Here is a 22,785-nt window from a genome sequence, read left to right on the forward strand (position 1 = left end):
TTGTAGTCGATAGAAAATTATAAATTTTGTACAACGACTGAATGATGAAGTGTAAGATGTCGAAGACCTAATGAAAATAAAAAGACTGCCAGTTTATTTTTGTATTTTCCTTTTATTCTTGCATCCATCACCTGTATAGTCATTAATCACATCAAATTTAAATAAAATTATTACATAAATTGAGTAGGTATAATAGGTATAATATGATGATCACAGTTTCCCCTGCATGAATGGCTTGAGGTGGTGGTGGAAGCTCTGGTTGACGGGCTCCGCGTTGAGGGGGCTCTTCAGCGCCTCCTCCATCAGCCGCTCGTACACGCGCCCGTCGTACGCGCCCAGCGTGGAGTTCAATATCTGAAATTTTAAAAAAACATCGTGAAAATCTCAACGTGTTGTGATGGTTAAATACCAACCTTATGTTACCGAAGCAAACATTCTTTTAAATTTTTACGTTTTTAATAATTGCCCCAATATCTGATTGCTTCTCAGGTTCATTATGTATCACCAAATACTAAATTAACCAGAAAAAAATGTGGTGGTAAATCAGATGGGAATCAAACTCTAGACTTGGGTACAATAAGGAGTGTAAATCACTCAGCTTTTAGATTACGATCGTATTTTTTTTTACCAATTTATGACTCCCATATTTGAACCAACTTTTTCTACTGTCCAATGATCTTAACCACAATGAATTACTCGTAAGTATCTTGTTTTTTGTAAAAACTACATATAATGAAGGCCAGTTTTAAGCTTTATAAGCTTTAAAATATTTTTGCATAATAAAAGATTTTCAAATTTATATTCTTACTATATCATAGTCATAATCCAATAACATGATATCATCACATCATCTCGACATAGCGGGCCTTTTCGGTGCTGGACAACACACACCGCTATTACTTATAAGTCTATATTATATAAGGTTTTTTATTTGTTATTTTCTTTTTTTTGTTTTTGTGTTTTTTCTTGTGAATTTTTGGTGTGTGCTGTGTGGTGTACCGAATAAAGAATTTTTATCTTTTATCTTTTATCTTTACATAAAAGAATACACGAATATTAAAACGGGATCGAAATTTATTTGAAACTTAAAAGGATTTAGCATTTTGTAAACTTTTATTGACTTGAAAATGTTGTAAAGATATCAAAATAAAATGAAACATTATTAAGTAAACTATAGTCAGATACATACATAATTAATCGACCCAAGAAGGTGACTAATGTGCACACCTGTAAATATCGACTGAGCATTTGGTTTATTTTGTATTCGAGTGTCATAACATTCCTTTATATCACCTTAAATTTTGAATCCTATAAAAATATAAGACATTTAACGAATCCGTAAGCTCTTTCTAAGAAGGCTCTGGCTATTCTATAATTTACTTTTGCATTCTATAATTTATTGTAAAGTACAACAAGGTGTTAAGTTGATTTAGAAAATATGCAGATTGGATCGAGAGTCAGGTCAACTACTAGGTATATCAATTTAATCTTTGTACCTTCCGCAAACCATAGAACGCATCCAGTGTGGCACTTACTGGAAAATGATTGGTAGTGCGATAGGCTTAGAGCTTAGAGGATTATTAGAAGGTGACTTATGATTGAACTCTAGCCCCTTTCTTAGTTTATTTCCCTCACCTCGTCCCGTAAGTCGAAGGCGTCGACGAGCCCCACGGCGTTGGGTCGGATCTTCTGCAGCAGATCCTCGTACTGCTGCTGCAACTCCTGCACGTCACGCTCTGCTATCGAGGTGTACTGGCGGGGGATATAAAATATTAGTATTAGAAAGAAAGAAAATAATATTAGACACACTAAAAATGAAACAACAACAAAATACAGCTCAGCATGTGCTGTGGACAATAAGCCCACGACAGCGCTGGTTTTCAGCTGGCTTTGTTATGGTGAACTCAGTCACGATATTACTTTATGAAATCTATTTAAGGTAGACAGGTAGACATATTTCTGGCAGGCAGGCGGGGAAAAGGCATTTGACCGACGTAGACAGTTAGCTTCTACTGTGTAGCATGAGTAAACAATATAGGTAACTAGCTGTTCCCGCGCGCTTCGCTTCGCCTTAAAAAGTTTTCCCGTGGGAATTCCGGGATAAAAAGTAGCCTATGTTCTTTCCCAGGGTCTACACCGTATGTGTACCAAATTTCATTCAAATCCGTTCAGTAGTTTTGGCGTGAAAGAGTAACAGACAGACAGACAGACAGACGCAGTTACTTCCGCATTTATAATATTAAGTTAGGATTAGGATAATGAAGTAAATATATATTATGTACATCTTAAACTTCAGTCAATGTAAGATGTCAAGAAATAACCAAAACTACTATACCTAAGTACCTGCTTAGCCAATTAGGTATTCCATGGTCCAATATCATATTCATTGATGTCGTTATACATTTAGTGGATCTATATTAGCGTTCCGTATTTCATCGAGGAAGATTTCTGTTAAATCAATTTACAAGTCATAAATATCGAACAGCTGCATCCTTAAAATCGACATTAAGCAAATGAGTTTCAAGCATAAAATTTACTATGAGAATGACTAGAAACAAGTCATCGATCCTAACAATATTTCTTATAAAGCTCTCGGGTCAATCATCAGAATCCACGGGCTTATTAATTTAACAACACTTAAGCCGCAGGGAACGAGGTGCCGAAGCAAAAATTTATTGCTCTTTTCAACTGCTACATATTGATTTAAATTAGCCGTTTTGATTAGTCCGCTTTTATAAAAACTCTTTATGAGTATAATCGTATAAGTGGAAACACACGACTCTACAAAATACTTGTTGTAATATAAATTGAAACAATCTGTTCCGCGTACAACCGGTCGTTGTTGGGAGCACCGCTGTCATCATAAAAAAGTAAGCAGAATCTCTACATCAACCTTACATCAACATATATTAGTACCTAATTTCCATGAGGTGATTAACACAAATAATTGGATTACAATAAAACTGCCATTATCATCGGCCGGTAATCGACAACTGCTGTATACATACCTCTCGTAAGGAGCGCCACAACATTCTGCCCTCGGCCTTCCTCACCCATCCACTTCCACTACCGGCTACCTGTCTAAGGTCATTGGTAGCGGGCCGGAGGGTGTCCCACGCTACGCTTGCCGATTCGCAAACATCAAATATACTAAAGTAAGCCGATCTACTTTCGCAAATGTACGTACGTACTTACGATACAATCAATCGAATAATTGTACTTAGTTCCTGACCTCATAGCCCAATCACTTAATGACTTATGAACTATCTGGTCCGATCATATTCATTATTTTTTGCGAACCGAGAACTTGCCTGGTGACCTGAAATCGATTGATCAGCAGATAACAGTACCGCGGACCTTAAAGCTATCACTGGACACGTTTAATCGGCGAAGTAAAAGCTTCAATATGTATTATTGTTTATACTGACCACACTAACCACGCTATAAATATCGCCAACCAAAATCAAATTCAAAGAATCTGAACTTTAAACTTTAACATTAAACAGCTGGATGCAAAAATGAGACACAGAAGGTGCTTTTTGAAACACTTATTCGGTTTTAGTTAGCAATAATTTGAAGACTGCAGTACAAGCATAATAACAGATCATTAAGAGAGAAGACTAATTGAAAATATAAGATGTCTGTAAAAAGTATCATGAAAAAACCGTCTCGACTCATTTACATACGTGATGATCTCATGACCGAACAGCATTTGACGATTTACCCGCATATAAATGGTGTATTAAGTAACTATAGGATATACATACCTAATTAGTATCATTAGCGTCCGGTCTCACCTCCACTTCTTTAATCTTTAAATCAGTAATTATAACTTTTAGGACTTTTAATTACATTACCTTCCTTATTTGCGGAACAAGTTCAACAGTTATCATCCTGTTGCTTATCTTTAGGTCAATTTAATGAACTTAATTTCGCACACCAACCTGAGTTGGTGGCTTGGTGAGGAGGTAATATTTCCTTCAAGTGTCTCTGGAATCATTTAGTTACTTGTTTCAGATAACGGTTGGATCCATTGAGCTACCAGCTGAGAGCACTTGATATTTTAAAAGCCTTTTTTGTCTCGTTAAAGTTCTTTGGGGCTTATTATGGTTTTTAATTAGTAAGTACGGTTAGTTCATTGAACCCGGTATCTTGTTGTCGTTCATCAAGTTCAATAGGTTCGTTATTATTGATTGCAACACTACTGGTGAAGGTATGAACAGATTATAATTTTGCATCATCAATAGCTCCTACGGTGCTTGCCAGGTGAGATGTATTGAGGAAACAACAGCAAGTTGAATGTTGGCCTACATTCATTGTCTGGCACCATGATCAAGGACAGGCCAAGCGTTTCAATTATTGCCATGTAAGAAACCCAGTTAGAAGACGTATCAATGAATTTATCATCAATCAATCACCATTTCTTTAAGAAGCTTAGTTAATCATTCTTCTTTATAAACTTTAAATAATATGAATGACAGACTACTTTAATAAAGTATAAAATGAGAATTAATATTCTTTTTAATGTGAATAATTAGAAAACAGATAAGAGTAACACGGCAGCCCACACCTGGCCGTGACCACTTGATGCCATTAGCTGACGATGACCGACGGGTCAATCTTTATGTATTAGTCCTGATTTGATACCTGATAAATTAGACAACTAGGACAATCTCAATTTAGTATCTCAAAGGGTTTTTGTTGAGTGAAGGACGAAACTAAACTTCACTAGTGGATATCTTACCTGCGTCATAACAGCTGCCTGATTTTTTATAAAGTAGTATTTTAATAAATTTAATATATTATTATACCTTTTGCTAGAAGAAAGCTATTTCTTAGATTGTTTCAAATAAAATAGATTAACTAGTTAAATGTATGCCAATTTTGACCAGATAGCTTTAAACAGTTAAATTTTTGATGGCACGAAATGTCCTAAACCGTACCTGGGACATTTAAGGTGTGTGAAGTTAGCAGCCTAAAGTTAGCAGCCTTTGAATACTCGACCAAATTAAGATGGTCACTTCAGTCATTGCATACTTTATCAATTAAAACACGTAAAAAGCCCCAAAAACATTGGAATAATAATGCTAGGTATTTATATAAACACTAAAATATGTTCTAAAATAAATAAATTCTAAAAAATACGACGTTTACTTACTGACGCTCTTGTTGGTTAATGGATATTTTGTATGGGGGCACCAAGATGCTATAGACCTGCCCACATCTCACCTGGTTTATTATGTGTGTTGTGTCATTAGAAAACACTGACAGAAGTTTCATCAACATTGAAACGGTACAGCAGGTGTCCAGGAGCCACTTTCTGACGGATTTTGGGTGAAAAATTGTCAATATTTCACGAATATTCAAGTTTGCAGGTGGAGCCTGAACAGATACAGCTGCAAATGATAGTTCACATGAAAGGTATTATTAATACCTAGAAATGGTTTTCAGCAATTTCAGATTAAATGACTTTTTGTGAATATTCAAGGTGAAAACCAAAAAATAAAACTTAGCAGCCCAAGATTAACATTTTGTATGGGGGCACGAAGATTCTATAGACCTGCCCGCATTTCACCTGGTTTATTATGTGTGTTGTGTCATAAGAAAACACTGACAGAAGTTTCATCAACATTGAAACGGGATAGCAGGTGTCCAGGAGCCACTTTCTGACGGATTTTGGGTGAAAAATTTAGAATATTTCACGAATATTCCAGTTTGCAGGTGGAGCCTGAACAGGTAAAGCTGCAAATGATAGTTCACATGAAAGGTATTAATAATACCTAGAAACGGTTTTCAGCAATTTCAGATTAAATGACTTTTGGTGAATATTCAAGGTGAAAACCAAAAAATAAAACTTAGCAGCCCAAGATTAACATTTTGTATGGGGGCACCAAGATGCTATAGACCAGCCCGCATCTCACCTGGTTTATTATATGTGTTGTGTCATTAGAAAACACTGACAGAAGTTTCATCAACATTGAAACGGTATAGCAGATGTCCAGAAGCCACTTTCTGACGGATTTTGGGTGAAAAATTGACAATATTTAACGAATATTCAAGTTTGCAGGTGGAGCCTGAACAGTTAAAGCTAAAAATGATAGTTCACATGAAAGGTATTAATAATACCTTGAAACCATTTTCAGCAATTTCAGATTAAATGACTTTTGGTGAATATTCAAGGTGAAAACCAAAAAATAAAACTTAGCAGCCCAAGATTAACATTTTGTATGGGGGCACCAAGATGCTATAGACCTGCCCGCATCTCACCTAGTTTATTATGTGTGTTGTGTCATTAGAAAACACTGACAGAAGTTTCATCAACATTGAAACGGGATAGCAGGTGTCCAGGAGCCACTTTCTGACGGATTTTGGGTGAAAAATTGTCAATATTTCACGAATATTCAAGTTTGCAGGTGGAACCTGAAGAGATTCAACTGCAAATGATAGTTCGTATGAAAGGTATTATTATTACCTAGAAACGGTTTTCAGCAATTTCAGATTAAATGACTTTTGGTGAATATTCAAGGTGAAAACCAAAAAATAAAACTTAGCAGCCCAAGATTAACATTTTGTATGGGGGCACCAAGATGCTATAGACCTGCCCGCATCTCACCTGGTTTATTATGTGTGTTGTGTCATTAGAAAACACTGACAGAAGTTTCATCAACATTGAAACGGGATAGCAGGTGTCCAGGAGCCACTTTCTGACGGATTGTGGGTGAAAAATTGTCAATATTTCACGAATATTCAAGTTTGCAGGTGGAACCTGAAGAGATTCAGCTGCAAATGATAGTTCATATGAAAGGTATTATTAATACCTAGAAACGGTTTTCAGCAATTTCAGATTAAATGACATTTGGTGAATATTCAAGGTGAAAACCAAAAAATAAAACTTAGCAGCCCAAGATTAACATTTTGTATGGGGGCACCAAGATGCTATAGACCTGCCCGCATCTCACCTAGTTTATTATATGTGTTGTGTCATTAAAAAACACTGACAGAAGTTTCATCAACATTGAAACGGTATAGCAGGTGTCCAGGAGCCACTTTCTGACGGATTTTGGGTGAAAAATTGACAATATTTAACGAATATTCAAGTTTGCAGGTGGAGCCTGAACAGGTACAGCTGCAAATGATAGTTCATATGAAAGGTATTATTAATACGTAGAAACAGTTTTCAGCAATTTCAGATTTAATGACTTTTGGTGACTCTTCAAGGTGAAAATCAAAAAATAAAACTTAGCAGCCCAAGATTAACATTTTTTATGGGGGCACCAAGATGCTATAGACCTGCCCGCATCTCAACTGGTTTATTATCTGTGTTGTGTCATTAGAAAACACTGACAGAAGTTTCATCAACATTGAAACGGGATAGCAGGTGTCCAGGAGCCACTTTCTGACGGATTTTGGGTGAAAAATTGTCAATATTTCACGAATATTCAAGTTTGCAGGTGGAACCTGAAGAGATTCAGCTGCAAATGATAGTTCATATGAAAGGTATTATTAATACGTAGAAACGGTTTTCAGCAATTTCAGATTAAATGACTTTTGGTGACTCTTCAAGGTGAAAATCAAAAAATAAAACTTAGCAGCCCAAGATTAACATTTTGTATGGGGGCACCAAGATGCTATAGACCTGCCCGCATCTCACCTGGTTTATTATCTGTGTTGTGTCATTAGAAAACACTGACAGAAGTTTCATCAACATTGAAACGGGATAGCAGGTGTCTAGGAGCCACTTCTGACGGATTTTGGGTGATAAATTTACAATATTTCACGAATATTCCAGTTTGCAGGTGGAGCCTGAACAGGTACAGCTGCAAATGATAGTTCATATGAAAGGTATTATTAATACGTAGAGACGGTTTTCAGCAATTTCAGATTAAATGACTTTTGGTGAATATTCAAGGTGAAAACCAAAAAATAAAACTTAGCAGCCCAAGATTAACATTTTGTATGGGGGCACCAAGATGCTATAGACCTGCCCGCATTTCACCTGGTTTATTATCTGTGTTGTGTCATTAGAAAACACTGACAGAAGTTTCATCAACATTGAAACGGGATAGCAGGTGTCCAGGAGCCACTTTCTGACGGATTTTGGGTGAAAAATTGTCAATATTTCACGAATATTCAAGTTTGCAGGTGGAACCTGAAGAGATTCAGCTGCAAATGATAGTTCATATGAAAGGTATTATTAATACGTAGAAACAGTTTTCAGCAATTTCAGATTCAATGACTTTTGGTGACTCTTCAAGGTGAAAATCAAAAAATAAAACTTAGCAGCCCAAGATTAACATTTTGTATGGGGGCACCAAGATGCTATAGTTCTGCCCGCATCTCACCTAGTTTATTATCTGTGTTGTGTCATTAGAAAACACTGACAGAAGTTTCATCAACATTGAAACGGGATAGCAGGTGTCCAGGAGCCACTTTCTGACGGATTTTGGGTGAAAAATTTACAATATTTCACGAATATTCCAGTTCGCAGGTGGAACCTGAAGAGATTCAGCTAGAAATGATAGTTCATATAAAAGGTATTATTAATACGTAGAAACAGTTTTCAGCAATTTCAGATTAAATGACATTTGGTGAATATTCAAGGTGAAAACCAAAAAATAAAACTTAGCAGCCCAAGATTAACATTTTGTATGGGGGCACCAAGATGCTATAGACCTGCCCGCATCTCACCTAGTTTATTATATGTGTTGTGTCATTAAAAAACACTGACAGAAGTTTCATCAACATTGAAACGGGATAGCAGGTGTCCAGGAGCCATTTTCTGACGGATTTTGGGTGAAAAATTTAAGAAGATGCGGGCAGGTCTATAGCATCTTGGTGTCCTCATACAAAATGTTAATCTTGGGCTGCTAAGTTTTATTTTTTGATTTTCACCTTGAAGAGTCACCAAAAGTCATTTCTTCTGAAATTGCTGAAAACTGTTTCTATGTATTAATAATACCTTTCATATGAACTATAATTTGCAGCTGTACCTGTTCAGGCTCCACCTGCAAACTGGAATATTCGTGAAATATTGTAAATTTTTCACCCAAAATCCGTCAGAATGTGGCTCCTGGACACCTGCTATCCCGTTTCAATGTTAATCTTGGGCTGCTAAGTTTTATTTTTTGGTTTTCACCTTGAATATTCACAAAAAGTCATTTAATCTGAAATTGCTGAAAACCATTTCTAGGTATTAATAATACCTTTCATATGAACTATCATTTGCAGCTGTACCTGTTCAGGCTCCACCTGCAAACTTGAATATTCGTGAAATATTGACAATTTTTCACCCAAAATCCGTCAGAAAGTGGCTCCTGGACACCTGCTATCCCGTTTCAATGTTGATGAAACTTCTGTCAGTGTTTTCTTATGACACAACACACATAATAAACCAGGTGAAATGCGGGCAGGTCTATAGCATCTTGGTGCCCCGATACAAAATGTTAATCTTGGGCTGCTAAGTTTTATTTTTTGGTTTTCACCTTGAATATTCACCAAAAGTCATTTAATCTGAAATTGCTGAAAACCATTTCTAGGCATTAATAATACCTTTCATATGAACTATCATTTGCAGCTGAATCTCTTCAGGTTCCACCTGCAAACTTGAATATTCGTGAAATATTGTCAATTTTTCACCCAAAATCTGTCAGAAAGTGGCTCCTAGACACCTGCTATACCGTTTCAATGTTGATGAAACTTCTGTCAGTGTTTTCTAATGACACAACACAGATAATAAACCAGGTGAGATGCGGGCAGGTCTATAGCATCTTGGTGCCGCCATACAAAATGTTAATCTTGGGCTGCTAAGTTTTATTTTTTGGTTTTCACCTTGAATATTCACGAAAGGTCATTTAATCTGAAATTGCTGAAAACCGTTTCTAGGTATTAATAATACCTTTCATATGAACTATCATTTGCAGCTGTACCTGTTCAGGCTCCACCTGCAAACTTGAATATTCGTTAAATATTGTCAATTTTTCACCCAAAATCCGTCAGAAAGTGGCTCCTGGACACCTGCTATCCCGTTTCAATGTTAATGAAACTTCTGTCAGTGTTTTCTAATGACACAACAAACATAATAAACCAGGTGCGATGCGGGCAGGTCTATAGCATCTTGGTGCCCCCATACAAAATGTTAATCTTGCGCTGCTAAGTTTTATTTTTTGATTTTCACCTTGAAGAGTCACCAAAAGTCATTTAATCTGAAATTGCTGAAAATTGTTTCTAGGTATTAATAATACCTTTCATATTAACTATCATTTGCAGCTGTACCTGTTCAGGCTCCACCTGCAAACTGGAATATTCGTGAAATATTGTAAATTTTTCACCCAAAATCCGTCAGAAAGTGGCTCCTGGACACCTGCTATCCCATTTCAATGTTGATGAAACTTCTGTCAGTGTTTTCTTATGACACAACACACATAATAAATCAGGTGAGATGCGGGCAGGTCTATAGCATCTTGGTGCCCCCATACAAAATGTTAATCTTGGGCTGCTAAGTTTTATTTTTTGGTTTTCACCTTGAACATTCACCAAAAGTCATTTAATCTGAAATTGCTGAAAACCATTTCTAGGTATTAATAATACCTTTCATATGAACTATCATTTGCAGCTGAATCTCTTCAGGTTCCACCTGCAAACTTGAATATTCGTGAAATATTGACAATTTTTCACCCAAAATCCGTCAGAAAGTGGCTCCTGGACACCTGCTATCCCGTTTCAATGTTAATGAAACTTCTGTCAGTGTTTTCTAATGACACAACACACATAATAAACCAGGTGAAATGCGGGCAGGTCTATAGCATCTTGGTGCCCCCATACAAAATGTTAATCTTGGGCTGCTAAGTTTCATTTTTTGATTTTCACCTTGAAGAGTCACCAAAAGTCATTTAATCTGAAATTGCTAAAAACAGTTTCTACGTATTAATAATACCTTTCATATGAACTATCATTTGCAGCTGTACCTGTTCAGGCTCCACCTGCAAACTTGAATATTCGTTAAATATTGTCAATTTTTCACCCAAAATCCGTCAGAAAGTGGCTCCTGGACACCTGCTATACCGTTTCAATGTTGATGAAACTTCTGTCAGTGTTTTCTAATGACACAACACATATAATAAACTAGGTGAGATGCGGGCAGGTCTATAGCATCTTGGTGCCCCCATACAAAATGTTAATCTTGGGCTGCTAAGTTTTATTTTTTGGTTTTCACCTTGAATATTCACCAAAAGTCATTTAATCTGAAATTGCTGAAAATCGTTTCTAGGTATTAATAATACCTTTCATATGAACTATCATTTGCAGCTGAACCTCTTCAGGTTCCACCTGCAAACTTGAATATTCGTGAAATATTGACAATTTTTCACCCAAAATCCGTCAGAAAGTGGCTCCTGGACACCTGCTATCCCGTTTCAATGTTGATGAAACTTCTGTCAGTGTTTTCTAATGACACAACACACATAATAAACCAGGTGAGATGCGGGCAGGTCTATAGCATCTTGGTGCCCCCATACAAAATGTTAATCTTGGGCTGCTAAGTTTTATTTTTTGGTTTTCACCTTGAATATTCACCTAAAGTCATTTAATCTGAAATTGCTGAAAACCGTTTCTACGTATTAATAATACCTTTCATGTGAACTATCATTTGCAGCTGTACCTGTTCAGGCTCCACCTGCAAACTTGAATATTCGTTAAATATTGTCAATTTTTCACCCAAAATCCGTCAGAAAGTGGCTCCTGGACACCTGCTGTACCGTTTCAATGTTGATGAAACTTCTGTCAATGTTTTCTAATGACACAACACACATAATAAACCAGGTGAGATGCGGGCAGGTCTATAGCATCTTGGTGCCCCCATACAAAATATCCATCAACCAACAAGAGCGTCAGTAAGTAAGCGTCGTATTTTTTAGAATGTATTTATTTTAGAACATATTTTAGTGTTTTTATAAATACCTAGCATTATTATTCCAATGTTTTTGGGGCTTTTTACGTGTTTTAATTGATAAAGTATGCAATGACTGAAGTGACCATCTTAATTTGGTCGGGTATTCAAAGGCTGCTAACTTTAGGCTGCTAACTTCACGCAGGTGGACATTTAGATAAAACCAGCAATAAACTACGACACTTTATGATCTATAAACTTAATTGAACTAGTTTGTTTTCCTTTAATCGACATCTGTCGAATAAATGGAGAGTTATGGATATCCGGTTGACAACAAGTTGACAATATTTTTGTGGGAGTTTTTTGAAACTTTTTTATTGGGTGAGAATGGCAAGACCAGTATTTGGCCACACATAGGGATCGTGACATAAAGAAATGGCAACTCGCACCATACGGTCTCCTTATCGGTCAGACTAACAGTAACGTAGCGGGCTGCAATCAAAAATGGAAATTTTGTGATCGATATGAATTGCGTTAATTAATGTGATGGTTTTATAGAAGCTGGGAAATCCGCTATAAAGATGATGAGATTATTCCACGAGTAGCTCAAAGGCAGTGGGCGAGAAACAATCCTTACAAATTCGGAAGCTGTTTAAGGAGCTTTTGATATCACTGTTTTAAAGCTTTCTCAGTTATTTTGATTCAATAACAGAAACCTTACGAATCTGGCTTCATTTAAGTACGTTAACAGCTATAATCCTTCGAGTATATAATCAAAGCTATAACCATAACATTCAAAAAGCACAAATAGTCATATGCCACAGTTTGACCAAAAAGTATACTTACCTTCATCGACTGTAAATAATGACGCGCTCACGATGGTTAGGATATGTCGGTACACAGGTAATATGTATCTATCTATGTATCTGTGTAATACATATCAATTGTCCGATACCCATATTACAGGCTCTGCCTAGCCTGGGGTCGGGTGGCCGTATGTGCGGACATCTCCCCGCATATTATTTTTATCAGGTATGCTCACTTACCCGACAACCCTCTCAGCATATGCTTGCTTGTGTTGGGGTCCACCAACCCGCACTAGGCCAGCGTGGTGGACCAGGCCTAAAACCCTTCCTTGGAAGGAGACCCGTGCCCCAGCAGTGGGGACGTGATGGGTCGTGATGTATGCTCACCAGCAGTAAGTCTCCCAGCCGCTCCAGCGCCCAGTACACGCAGTAGAGGTGGACCAGCTGGTGCAGCACACGGGCCAGCGGCGGTGACAACGCGGCGGCGGCGCGCGACACCTCCGCCCTGAAGGTGGCCAGGATCACCGCGCGGCTGTGGGCCTGCGGGGATGAGGGGTTTGAGGATTATGGTAAAAAATGCATTTTTATGAGAGGAAGTGTGGTAAGGTATGCAACGGTAGAACATAATAGAAAAGATAACTTAGTTTAATTAGTTAAGTTACATAGGAAAACAATCTCCTTATTCATTTAACTAAAAGCTGCCGTTTGTTTTCTGACAAAATCAATTGACAGTTACCTATATGTATATTCATAAATTATTCCTAAAGTTATAAATAACAATTCATTAGTCTTGTTTTAATTAGGCAGTCTGGCTAGTAGACTGTGTTAGATCAAAGGTGAAATTGCATATCCAATCCATGCCGAACTATATAATACCAAACCTAAGTATTCATTACAAATTCTTTATTTATTGCCAATGTTTGTTGCATTCTAAATTTATGTTTCATGAATATTAATATTTTAAATATTATTCAAGAACTAATGACACACATTTTCTATAAATTAAAATTGTAGTTTTGTAAAATTATGACATTAATAATATTTATATTCCAAATATTTAACCGCCCAAAGGCGGCAAGACATTTATCATAAAAACACCATTACACTAATTTAACATTTTACGAGTATACATAGCAAATACTATAATGGTAATAGGTACAATACGTAGGTACTTTGGTATTTTCTTTACTCGTTACATACAGGGTGTTACAAAAAGGGTTTACTAAGCCGAAACCAGCATGTGCATGTTATATCTAAGCCCGAAAATAAAATCAGAATTTCAAAATTCGCGAATAAATAATATGTAACAAGAATACGCTACGATAAATTATATTTTCCGTAGGTTGAGCTACTTCTAGGAATCGCTCAATCTATTTAACTGCCATTTTACTGTTTAAATATGAATAAAATCACAATAAACATGGTCCACACGATCCATAGACTTATCAATCGCTTTTCTCCATCACAGCCAAACACAACCGATAAAAACCGCTATTCAGAGAAAATTTATTTATTAAAAATATTTCACAGCTATCTATCAAGTATTGACACCGAAAGTGGCAATAATTTCGCGACCCAATGCTAATAAACTATTCGTTTAGTTTTATTAATGACAGTGTATTATTATTTATTTACTTATGTTCATTTCGGTGCCAACAGGACGTTAACTGCAGAGTCATATTTGATTTATGGTTGGTTTTAATTTGCAACCTCAATGTTTCAGATAAACAAAAAGTATACTGAATGATGATATTGATACACTAACATATTTAATATTATATTTACACTTCGGCAAGAAGTTCAAATTGGCACTTACCTTTTTATTCCTAAATTTAGGTATTACTAGGTAATAACTAAGTGTACTATGTACAGTCAGCAAAAGAGATAAGTAGGTATGTAGCCTTAAATTTTTTATTTGGTATTTATATCTACTGAACAATTATAGAAAGAATGTGACAGTTGAGGCTTTTAACATAACAAAATGATAAGCTTCGGTCTCGAGGTAGCGAATTTATAAAATATCTATATGTAAAATTATTTATTTAAGTGCCATCTAGTGACCGTAGCTCGAAGTCTCAATCTATCAAGCTTATGTATGTGGAGGAGGTAAACGTGTTGTTGTATCGGTAAGCTTGATCTAAAGTTCCTGATATCGACCTTGCCGTATATTGTTGTATGTGTATAAAACAGATGGCAGTAAATACGAAAATCATAGAAAATACAATGTAGGTGTACACACCTCAGAAGCAGCCACGAGTCTAACAGAAGTTTGGTTCCAAGCATCTTCGTAGGATGTGCCCATTTTGACAAGTTTATCAATCTTGGACACGCAGTCTTGAACTTTTCTGCAATTCAATATAAAAAATGTCAATATGTCCTACGCCTACATAATAATTTTGGTCACCCTCTCGCCTTAACTTTAGTATTGGTATATTATGTGAAGTACGATTTAAGTAGAACATCTAATAATTTAACACATACCCAGCGGATACTCTTCTGAATCCAGCTATAATGCCGTCAAGAGTGTTCTCCCATTTCGGAACTGGGCTTTTGTCCATCAAGTAGGCCTCAGTAGGGCTGAGTGGCTTTCCTTTAGAACCCTTTTGCCAGGCTTTTACTAAGGACCTAAAACAAAAACAAACTTTGTTATGCACTTATTTGATTATTTGCAGCGAATAGATGCATTCATTGAGGTGTTATAAAGCATCCTTCTACCCATTGTATTTTTTTCCCCATCACCAAAAATGTCCATACTGAAACTATAATGAGTCGATTGATTCAGATGGATTGCGAAATGGATCGAATGCGGTTATATTTATTCTCAGTATTATCGCTCAGCGACACAGCGCTAAAACAAGGCCTAGTGGCATCGCTGAATCTCTTTTACCTAGCAGTCTGCAGCAGCAACACCGTATTCTCCCCCTCGTAGGTGCAGGCGGCGGTGGCCAGCCCGTACGTGTAGGGCAGGTTGGACGAGTGCATGAACCCGTGGCCGCCGCACGCCAGCCGGCAGCGCTCCACCAGGCCAGACACGTCCATCGTTGACACCACCTTGAGGGAGCAGGCTAGCGCGTGCAACTGGAGAGGAATTTAATAGGGTTAGTTATTCGCCCATGTCAAACAGTCTTGCCAAAATTAATTCAAAATTATAATATAAATTGACAAACCTACGCGATAAAGGGTGAGAAAAACGGTCGCTCACAATTCTCTTATCGACGTCGATTACCTCGTTTAATACGCGTTCTACCTATCAGAGCGCTGTAGCTATGGCAAATTGTGACATAGTGACGTTTATCTACGTAGATAACAAACCCGTGCAGCGGCAGTAGAATGGTTTGGCGATCCTTGGAAGCGGTATATGTATATCCAGCAAAGCACTGCTGTTTGCCAATGATCAGCATTACTATCTGTTAGACTTCTTATCATAGCATGTGGCGGTCCTTTACTTATCTCGTATGAACTGCAGCTGACAGCAAAGACGCCATACCTCAGGCAGATGGTCCATGTTGCCGCTCTCCATCTGCCCCATGACGCCGGTGTAGACGTCCCACAGCCAGCGCGCGCACGTGCTGAAGGCCAGGCTCGTCGCGATGCAGATCAGCAGCTTGTGCTGCTGCGTCACGTAGTCCAGGATCTGGCACTCTGGCTCACTGGAAATGATGTAAATTTCGGGTAAACGCTAAGTTTAATAAATGATAGAGAGAAGGTGCCCAGAAAAGTCGGTTGGTTGCTCCCTTCCCCTTCTGACTATAACACTGGAATACTGTCAGTAAGTACATACTTATATTCTATGCTATACCGCAGAACAGGATTTAAGTGTTAGACAACTTTTCGAGGCAGCAAACAGCCAAACGAAGCGGTTATGATGATCTCCAAGTTGTTGATGACATTGTAGAAGTAGCCAGTAGTGGTTAGATTAGGAAAGATGAGGATTGAGCGTTATTTCTCATCTGACGTGGATGGAGTTGATAAAAAATTTCAATCTCGTCGTTCGCTATATCTTATTGAACAGAAACATTCCTTACCTCGGTTTGATCTGCGACTGGCGCCGGACCGCGGAGTATCTGACGGCGATGGTGGCTGCCTTGGCCATGAGGTTGGCCATGCCGTTGACGATGATGACGCGCACGTAGATCATGGTGCCGTACGCCAGCTTGCTGCTGGGGCCCGCCACGAACGTGCCGTCCTGGGGATACAGAACTTGGATGGATACAATAAATTTCTATAAAATCGTACATCGCGGTATCGAAGTTTCTCAGCTAACTGCAATAAATAGAAATTCCTATCGCTAAAGGTTATAGGTAGCTGCACGCCAGGCCACACGACGTGGCCTGGTGAGAGAATACTCCCTTTGCAGAGGGATTCAAAACTACAGATTAATAAATTAAAAACATATGCTAAACACGATACTATAATTTTTTTAACGATAAGTTACAGTGATAAACATCTTAAACTCAGTAAATCGTTGCTGAGATTGGGATCTGTACTGATATATGTATTATCGTTTGTAATGTGTTTAAAAGAGACGGCTTCTAATGTTTCTTTGGACTTAAAGCAACAACGCGACGATATGCACTGCACGAATGGGGTAAGTAATACGAGGTATAAAAACGCATGGTATAACATTCACAAGGTATACGCCCATATGATATAAATTTATTAAGTATAACGATCACTGTGCATAACAAACGAAAGGCATAATTACTAAATACATAATTTTGTAAAGAATAACGTTCAAAAAGTATAATTTCAATTGATATATCGATTAAAATATATAACGGTTATAACATATATTGTTCACCGTATATAATAACATTATGTATAATGAACAAAAAAATATATTATTATTGGAGCTATGTTGGGAGACGCTCCGCTCCGCTTCGCTGCGCTCCGCTTTGCTTTTAACGAACATGTGCACCTAACACGCTCCTCCTCGCTTTGCTCGTCGTCGCACCTATCTTTAGGTTTTGGTACTAGGGGTTTTCACAGCATTATTATTATTAAAGCTATGTTGGGAGACGCTCCGCTCCGCTTCGCTGCGCTCCGCTTTGGTTTCGACGAACATGTGCACCTAACACGCTCCTCCTCGCTATGCTCGTCGTCGCACCTATCTTTAGGTTTTGGTACTAGGGATTTTCACAGCATTATTATTATTGAAGCTATGTTGGGAGACGCTCCGCTCCGCTTCGCTGCGCTCCGCTTTGGTTTCGACGAACATGTGCACCTAACACGCTCCTCCTCGCTTTGCTCGTCGTCGCACCTATCTTTAGGTTTTGGTGCTAGGGGGTTTGACGGCGTTGGGTAATTAAACACAGATTATGCGATATGAGAAGAACTTTATACAAAATTATAGTATATATTTTAATTGATATACGTAATGTATGTTATACGAATCGATATTAGTCCTCGTGAGTGTTAGTTATTTTGATATTATATGAAATGTACGATATACCAATATATCTTATACCTTATGAAAATATAGATTTTGTTGTTATACGTAACGTTCATTATATGTTGTGAACGTTATTAATGTGAAATTATACATTTCGTTTTTATACGTCGCAATACGCACCCGCACGAATGACTTAATTAGCCAATTGTCTCGTATTGTCTCTCACAACATGTGTGTGCACAACAATTATGTGATAATTATTGTAAGTTTCCAGTTTTCGCAAAGGATAAGAATATAGATATAAAAAGGCTCATACAAAATATCATCATAAGTCATTAGTTAATTACAATAAAGTCAATGCCGTCAACAACTACGTAGGAACATAGATACATAGTTACTCCATTATTTAAAAAACCTGTTCTTTTCAAAACAATCCAATCACCTTCAGTACTTGAGCGTTTTTCATCAGCATGCGGTCTCTGGGGATCCTGTGGTGCTCGAAAGCCAGGAAGCCGTTGTTGACGGTACTGAGGCCGAGCTTGGCGCCGATATCGCCCAGTTTGACTCCCGGCAGGGGCATGTGGGTCTCCTCGTCTCTTAGCTGCACCAGGAAGGGCTGCATGCTGTGGTGCCGGCCCCGGATGTAGAGCTGAGCCATGACTACGCAGTAGTTCACTGTGTGGCCCACTGGAACAGGAAGAATTGAATTGAAGGTTTGTTGGTTTTGTTTGTCGCTCGGATGTAAGATCTTTTGGATAGGCAATGGCCACTAACATACAGTACCTACATGTTCAAAATAAATATTTTTTTTCGTATTGAGGTAGGTATACGAGTAGTTTTTGGTAGCAGCCAGGCATATTAACCTTTTGCGTCATGAAGACGTGGTATCGCGCCTGACGACAATAGATTTCTATTTTGTCTGATTTCATAGGATTTGAGCGGTTAATCTATTCAGCGAACAGTGTAGTCAGAAGATGAAGGCTACCTGAAGTATCAGACAATTTAATCAATTTATCAAAGAATAAGAGCACAACAGGCAAGATACTAACACCCTCCAGGCCACCACTTGTAGGAGGTGAGCGTGGGGCTGTGCAGCACGAACTCCTCGGTGCTGGGGTCGTACTCGGCCGTCGTCTCCAGCCCGCGGATGAACGTGCCGTGACCCAGCTCTGTCTGAAATTGAAAAAAAAACATAGGTACTTACAGACCAAACGTTAAGTAGGTAGATTTAATCAGTCCATCTTGGATGAGGGAGAGATTTATTTTTGGACTCAAATGTTTGGAAATTGTTAAGGCAACCATTTATCTTACTGGTCATAGCCCTTTCTCAGGGTACTATCTAGTATACCCTTCATTACCTACAAAATAAAGTAATACTTTTTGTAGCAGGATGCTCATGGTTAGTCAGCGTGTGTATTCTATAAAACGGCAATTAAATAAGTGATAAAAATAATTGAAACTCAAGATATAGCAGAATTCACATGTGGCCAAGATTCCGTGCCGGTGAGTGTACATATGCATACATGTGGTTACATACGCTGCTGTTAACGACGACGCCTTAATTTAGAGCAAGCATCCACAACAACCCAAAACTTCAACCATTACCTGAGCATACGTGCCAAGGATCTCCATGTTCTTGGCCCGCTTCAGCCAGTGTTTCTGCTGCTCCGGCGTGCCCTGGCCCGCGATGGCCGGGATGAACATGCCGTTGTGCAGCATGAGGGGCGGGTAGTCCTTGAACACCGCGAAGCTTACTAGGTTACGGTAGTTCGCTCTGGAGTGGAAAGACCATGATTATTTGGAAGGTATACTCAGGTATTACGTGTCTGCCTTATATCTAACCTTTTTGGTAGATGAGTAAGTATAGCTTCTGTATTGGTACCTGGTAGTGGTAGAGTGAAGGCATGCGTTGTGGAGCCTTAAATTCAGTTTACCCATACATACACTCACGAGCAATGAAAAAGTTTCAGTGACGGTATAGAGCGGCAATGACGGGTGGAACTTTTTCATTGCTTGTGAGGGAATGTACGAACAAAAATAAAAAACCGACTTCAAAAAACGACTAAAATGTAAGTAATAATTTAAGGTTTACACAAATTATATGTGACAGTACAAATATACCTAAGCAGGAACTGTTCGGTTTTTATTTTTTTAAATTATTATTTTATTTTATAGTTTTTAGTTTATTTGCAATAATTTTTAATCAAAAGTAAGATGCAAATGATACCAAAAAGTCCTACTAATCAATACGAATCATTCAAGCCTAAACACGAGGTAGTTGCTATATACCGTTGAGGAGTTCCCTTGACTGCCTTCTGTTTCCATCATCAGATCAGCTCAAGGTCACCATCATATTTTATTGTTATTAGAACTATATTTACGTTCTTAATTTCATTAGAATCGGTTAATATGTGTCCTAAATGGAAATTCATACCCTGTTTTTACCCCTTTACCCAACCTTAGGGGTGAGATAAAATTCTGAAAAAAAAATGGGACCACCTGGAAGCTCAACCTAATACAACAAAAAAAGAATTTTCAAAATCGGTTCATAAACGGCGGAGTTATCGGTGAACATACATAAAAAAAAATATAAAAAAAAAAAAAAATATCCCGACGAATTGAGAACCTCCTCCTTTTTTTGAAGTCGGTTAAAAACACTATTTTAAAAAACATGTATCGTGTAAATTTATCACCTCGTCTCGTCCAAAATGGTAGATCCGTCTTTAAAGTTCTGGTATTTTTGCATGAGTCGGTAATACAAGACAGTTTTTCTGATGGCATTTTCATATTTCTCCTTGTGGCTGAGGTATTCTTCAGGGATGGAATCGAAGAGTTCCTTGTGACTTAAGATGTCGTTTTCTGTAAACAAAACAAAGAAACAGCTGTATTTTTTCAGTTTTTACATAAATAGAATAATAATGCCTATAAAGCGTGATTGTTTTATTGTAATGTTATGATGATGTGTATAAATATGTTTTGGCCTTTGTACTTTGTACCGATCCCATTTGTGACAATCAAAAAAATCTATCTTTACTTATTATCAACTTTATCTGGTCTGAAAAAGATCCACTACATCATATTATAGGTACTTTACATAAAATTAGTTTAGATAGTTTTTATCCTATGTAGCATAGCATATTATTACTATGGGTATGTATGTATTATAATGTGTTACATTTGTGAGGTAGTATAAAGTTGCTCTTTTATTGTCTTCATGTTATGATAAGATGCATTTATTGCGTAATGGGGGGTTATAGCAACGATAAGATGCATTTATTGTGATATATGATACCTATTTTATATAGTTTCACCTTTATCACCCTTTACTAATCCGGCAGTGAATCGATATAAGTACTTAGGTATTTTTAATACCTAAGTACTTATATCGATTCAAACTTGATTGTGAGAGTTGAAGCTGTTGCAGCTGCAACTATATAAAGAACGTAAATATAAAGTAGGTACCTATATAATTTATTTACAGCAAGAGCTTTTGTAAAAATACATTCCCACAAAGGATTATTCTCAGGAGGTCATCATCACCTTGTGGTTGTTTAAGTTGTTTTTATCTACGCATAAATTCATTAAATAAGACTGCTAACGTAGTTATTTGAACCTAACGAGCGAACGAGCAATATTGATGATATTTTGGGTTAGACTCCATGGTAGAGTATCAAAATATTCGTAGTATGGTCATTGGGTATGGTGGTATAGTTAAAATAACGCCCTCGCTGCTAGTTCAGTAAGGAAATCGCTATCTCGGCGGCTAATAGTTTCCCTACTGGGAACGCACTCTAACACAATAGAGTCTTGTAATGGTCTAGTAGTTTTTCGTAAGTTCAGTAACTTTTAGGCCTCCTACTTCCACGATCTTTAACATAAGGCATAAATGCAGCTTTCTGACATCCGGAACAACATAGTATTTATTACAGAAAGCATTATTTTTAAGAAATGACTAGGTTGACGGTTGTTTAGCTTCTTTAATGAAACGAAATATTGTTACTGAATCTTTCATTACACTTACCCAATTTCCGTCTGCTGGTGGTGTACTGCACTCCTCCGTCAAGGAAATTAGTCAATTCCTCCACTTTAAAATTGCACTTTTTTCTCTCCCTCGCCAAGTCTTCATTAACTTTCACCAATGTTTTATCCTTCACCATTTTTTATTTATTTATTTATATTACTCAACAATACAAAACTATGTGAGTACCGACTTAAAGTAAAGTCCAATAAACTTCTATTATACTCCCATGTTATCTTATTTATACACACAATGATAGCATCTGATAAGGGAACCTCGTCATAAATGTGCCGTAATCTCGATTATAAACACCAATATTAACTATTCAATAACAACCACATTACTTTATTTTTGCACACAAATAAACTCACAGGGCTCGTTCTTTCATTCGCCAACCTTGTGTTTATAATTATAACAACTTTTTACGTAATTACAGAATGAAATCCAACGACTATGTTCACTTTTCAACCGAGGACTGTGTACTGGACTGTCAGGATGTGTTTAATAACAATGTGTGTCAATTACGTAACTTTTTAGTAAGTACATTTTATTAGCACCTTAGCACCGTTCTGTCCTTAACATAAAGGCGAGTTTTCATTGACAATAATTTACTTCTAGCGCCTGTAAATTTTGATATAACTTTATATCAGATATAACTCTTTGCAACTAATCAGACGCACACATC

At 37.5% G+C, this 22,785-nt stretch overlaps 1 protein-coding gene across 1 annotated transcript; it reads right to left on the minus strand.

Annotated features, from left to right (window-relative positions):
- Nucleotides 1–103: 103 nt before the first annotated feature.
- LOC105385488 (probable peroxisomal acyl-coenzyme A oxidase 1) lies at nucleotides 104–22,566 on the minus strand. The gene is made up of 13 exons (XM_048633056.1): nucleotides 22,104–22,566; nucleotides 20,776–20,941; nucleotides 19,688–19,856; nucleotides 19,132–19,255; nucleotides 18,525–18,769; nucleotides 16,716–16,876; nucleotides 16,178–16,340; nucleotides 15,578–15,768; nucleotides 15,172–15,315; nucleotides 14,930–15,035; nucleotides 13,078–13,230; nucleotides 1,636–1,752; nucleotides 104–354 (listed from the first exon to the last, which is right to left on the minus strand). The coding sequence occupies exons 1-13, from the start codon at nucleotides 22,237–22,239 to the stop codon at nucleotides 211–213; spliced, it is 2,019 nt and encodes a 672-aa protein (XP_048489013.1). The 5' UTR covers nucleotides 22,240–22,566; the 3' UTR covers nucleotides 104–210.
- Nucleotides 22,567–22,785: the final 219 nt, after the last annotated feature.

This window comes from Plutella xylostella, chromosome 5 (assembly GCF_932276165.1).
Source record: "Plutella xylostella chromosome 5, ilPluXylo3.1, whole genome shotgun sequence".
Classification (NCBI taxonomy): domain Eukaryota; kingdom Metazoa; phylum Arthropoda; class Insecta; order Lepidoptera; family Plutellidae; genus Plutella; species Plutella xylostella.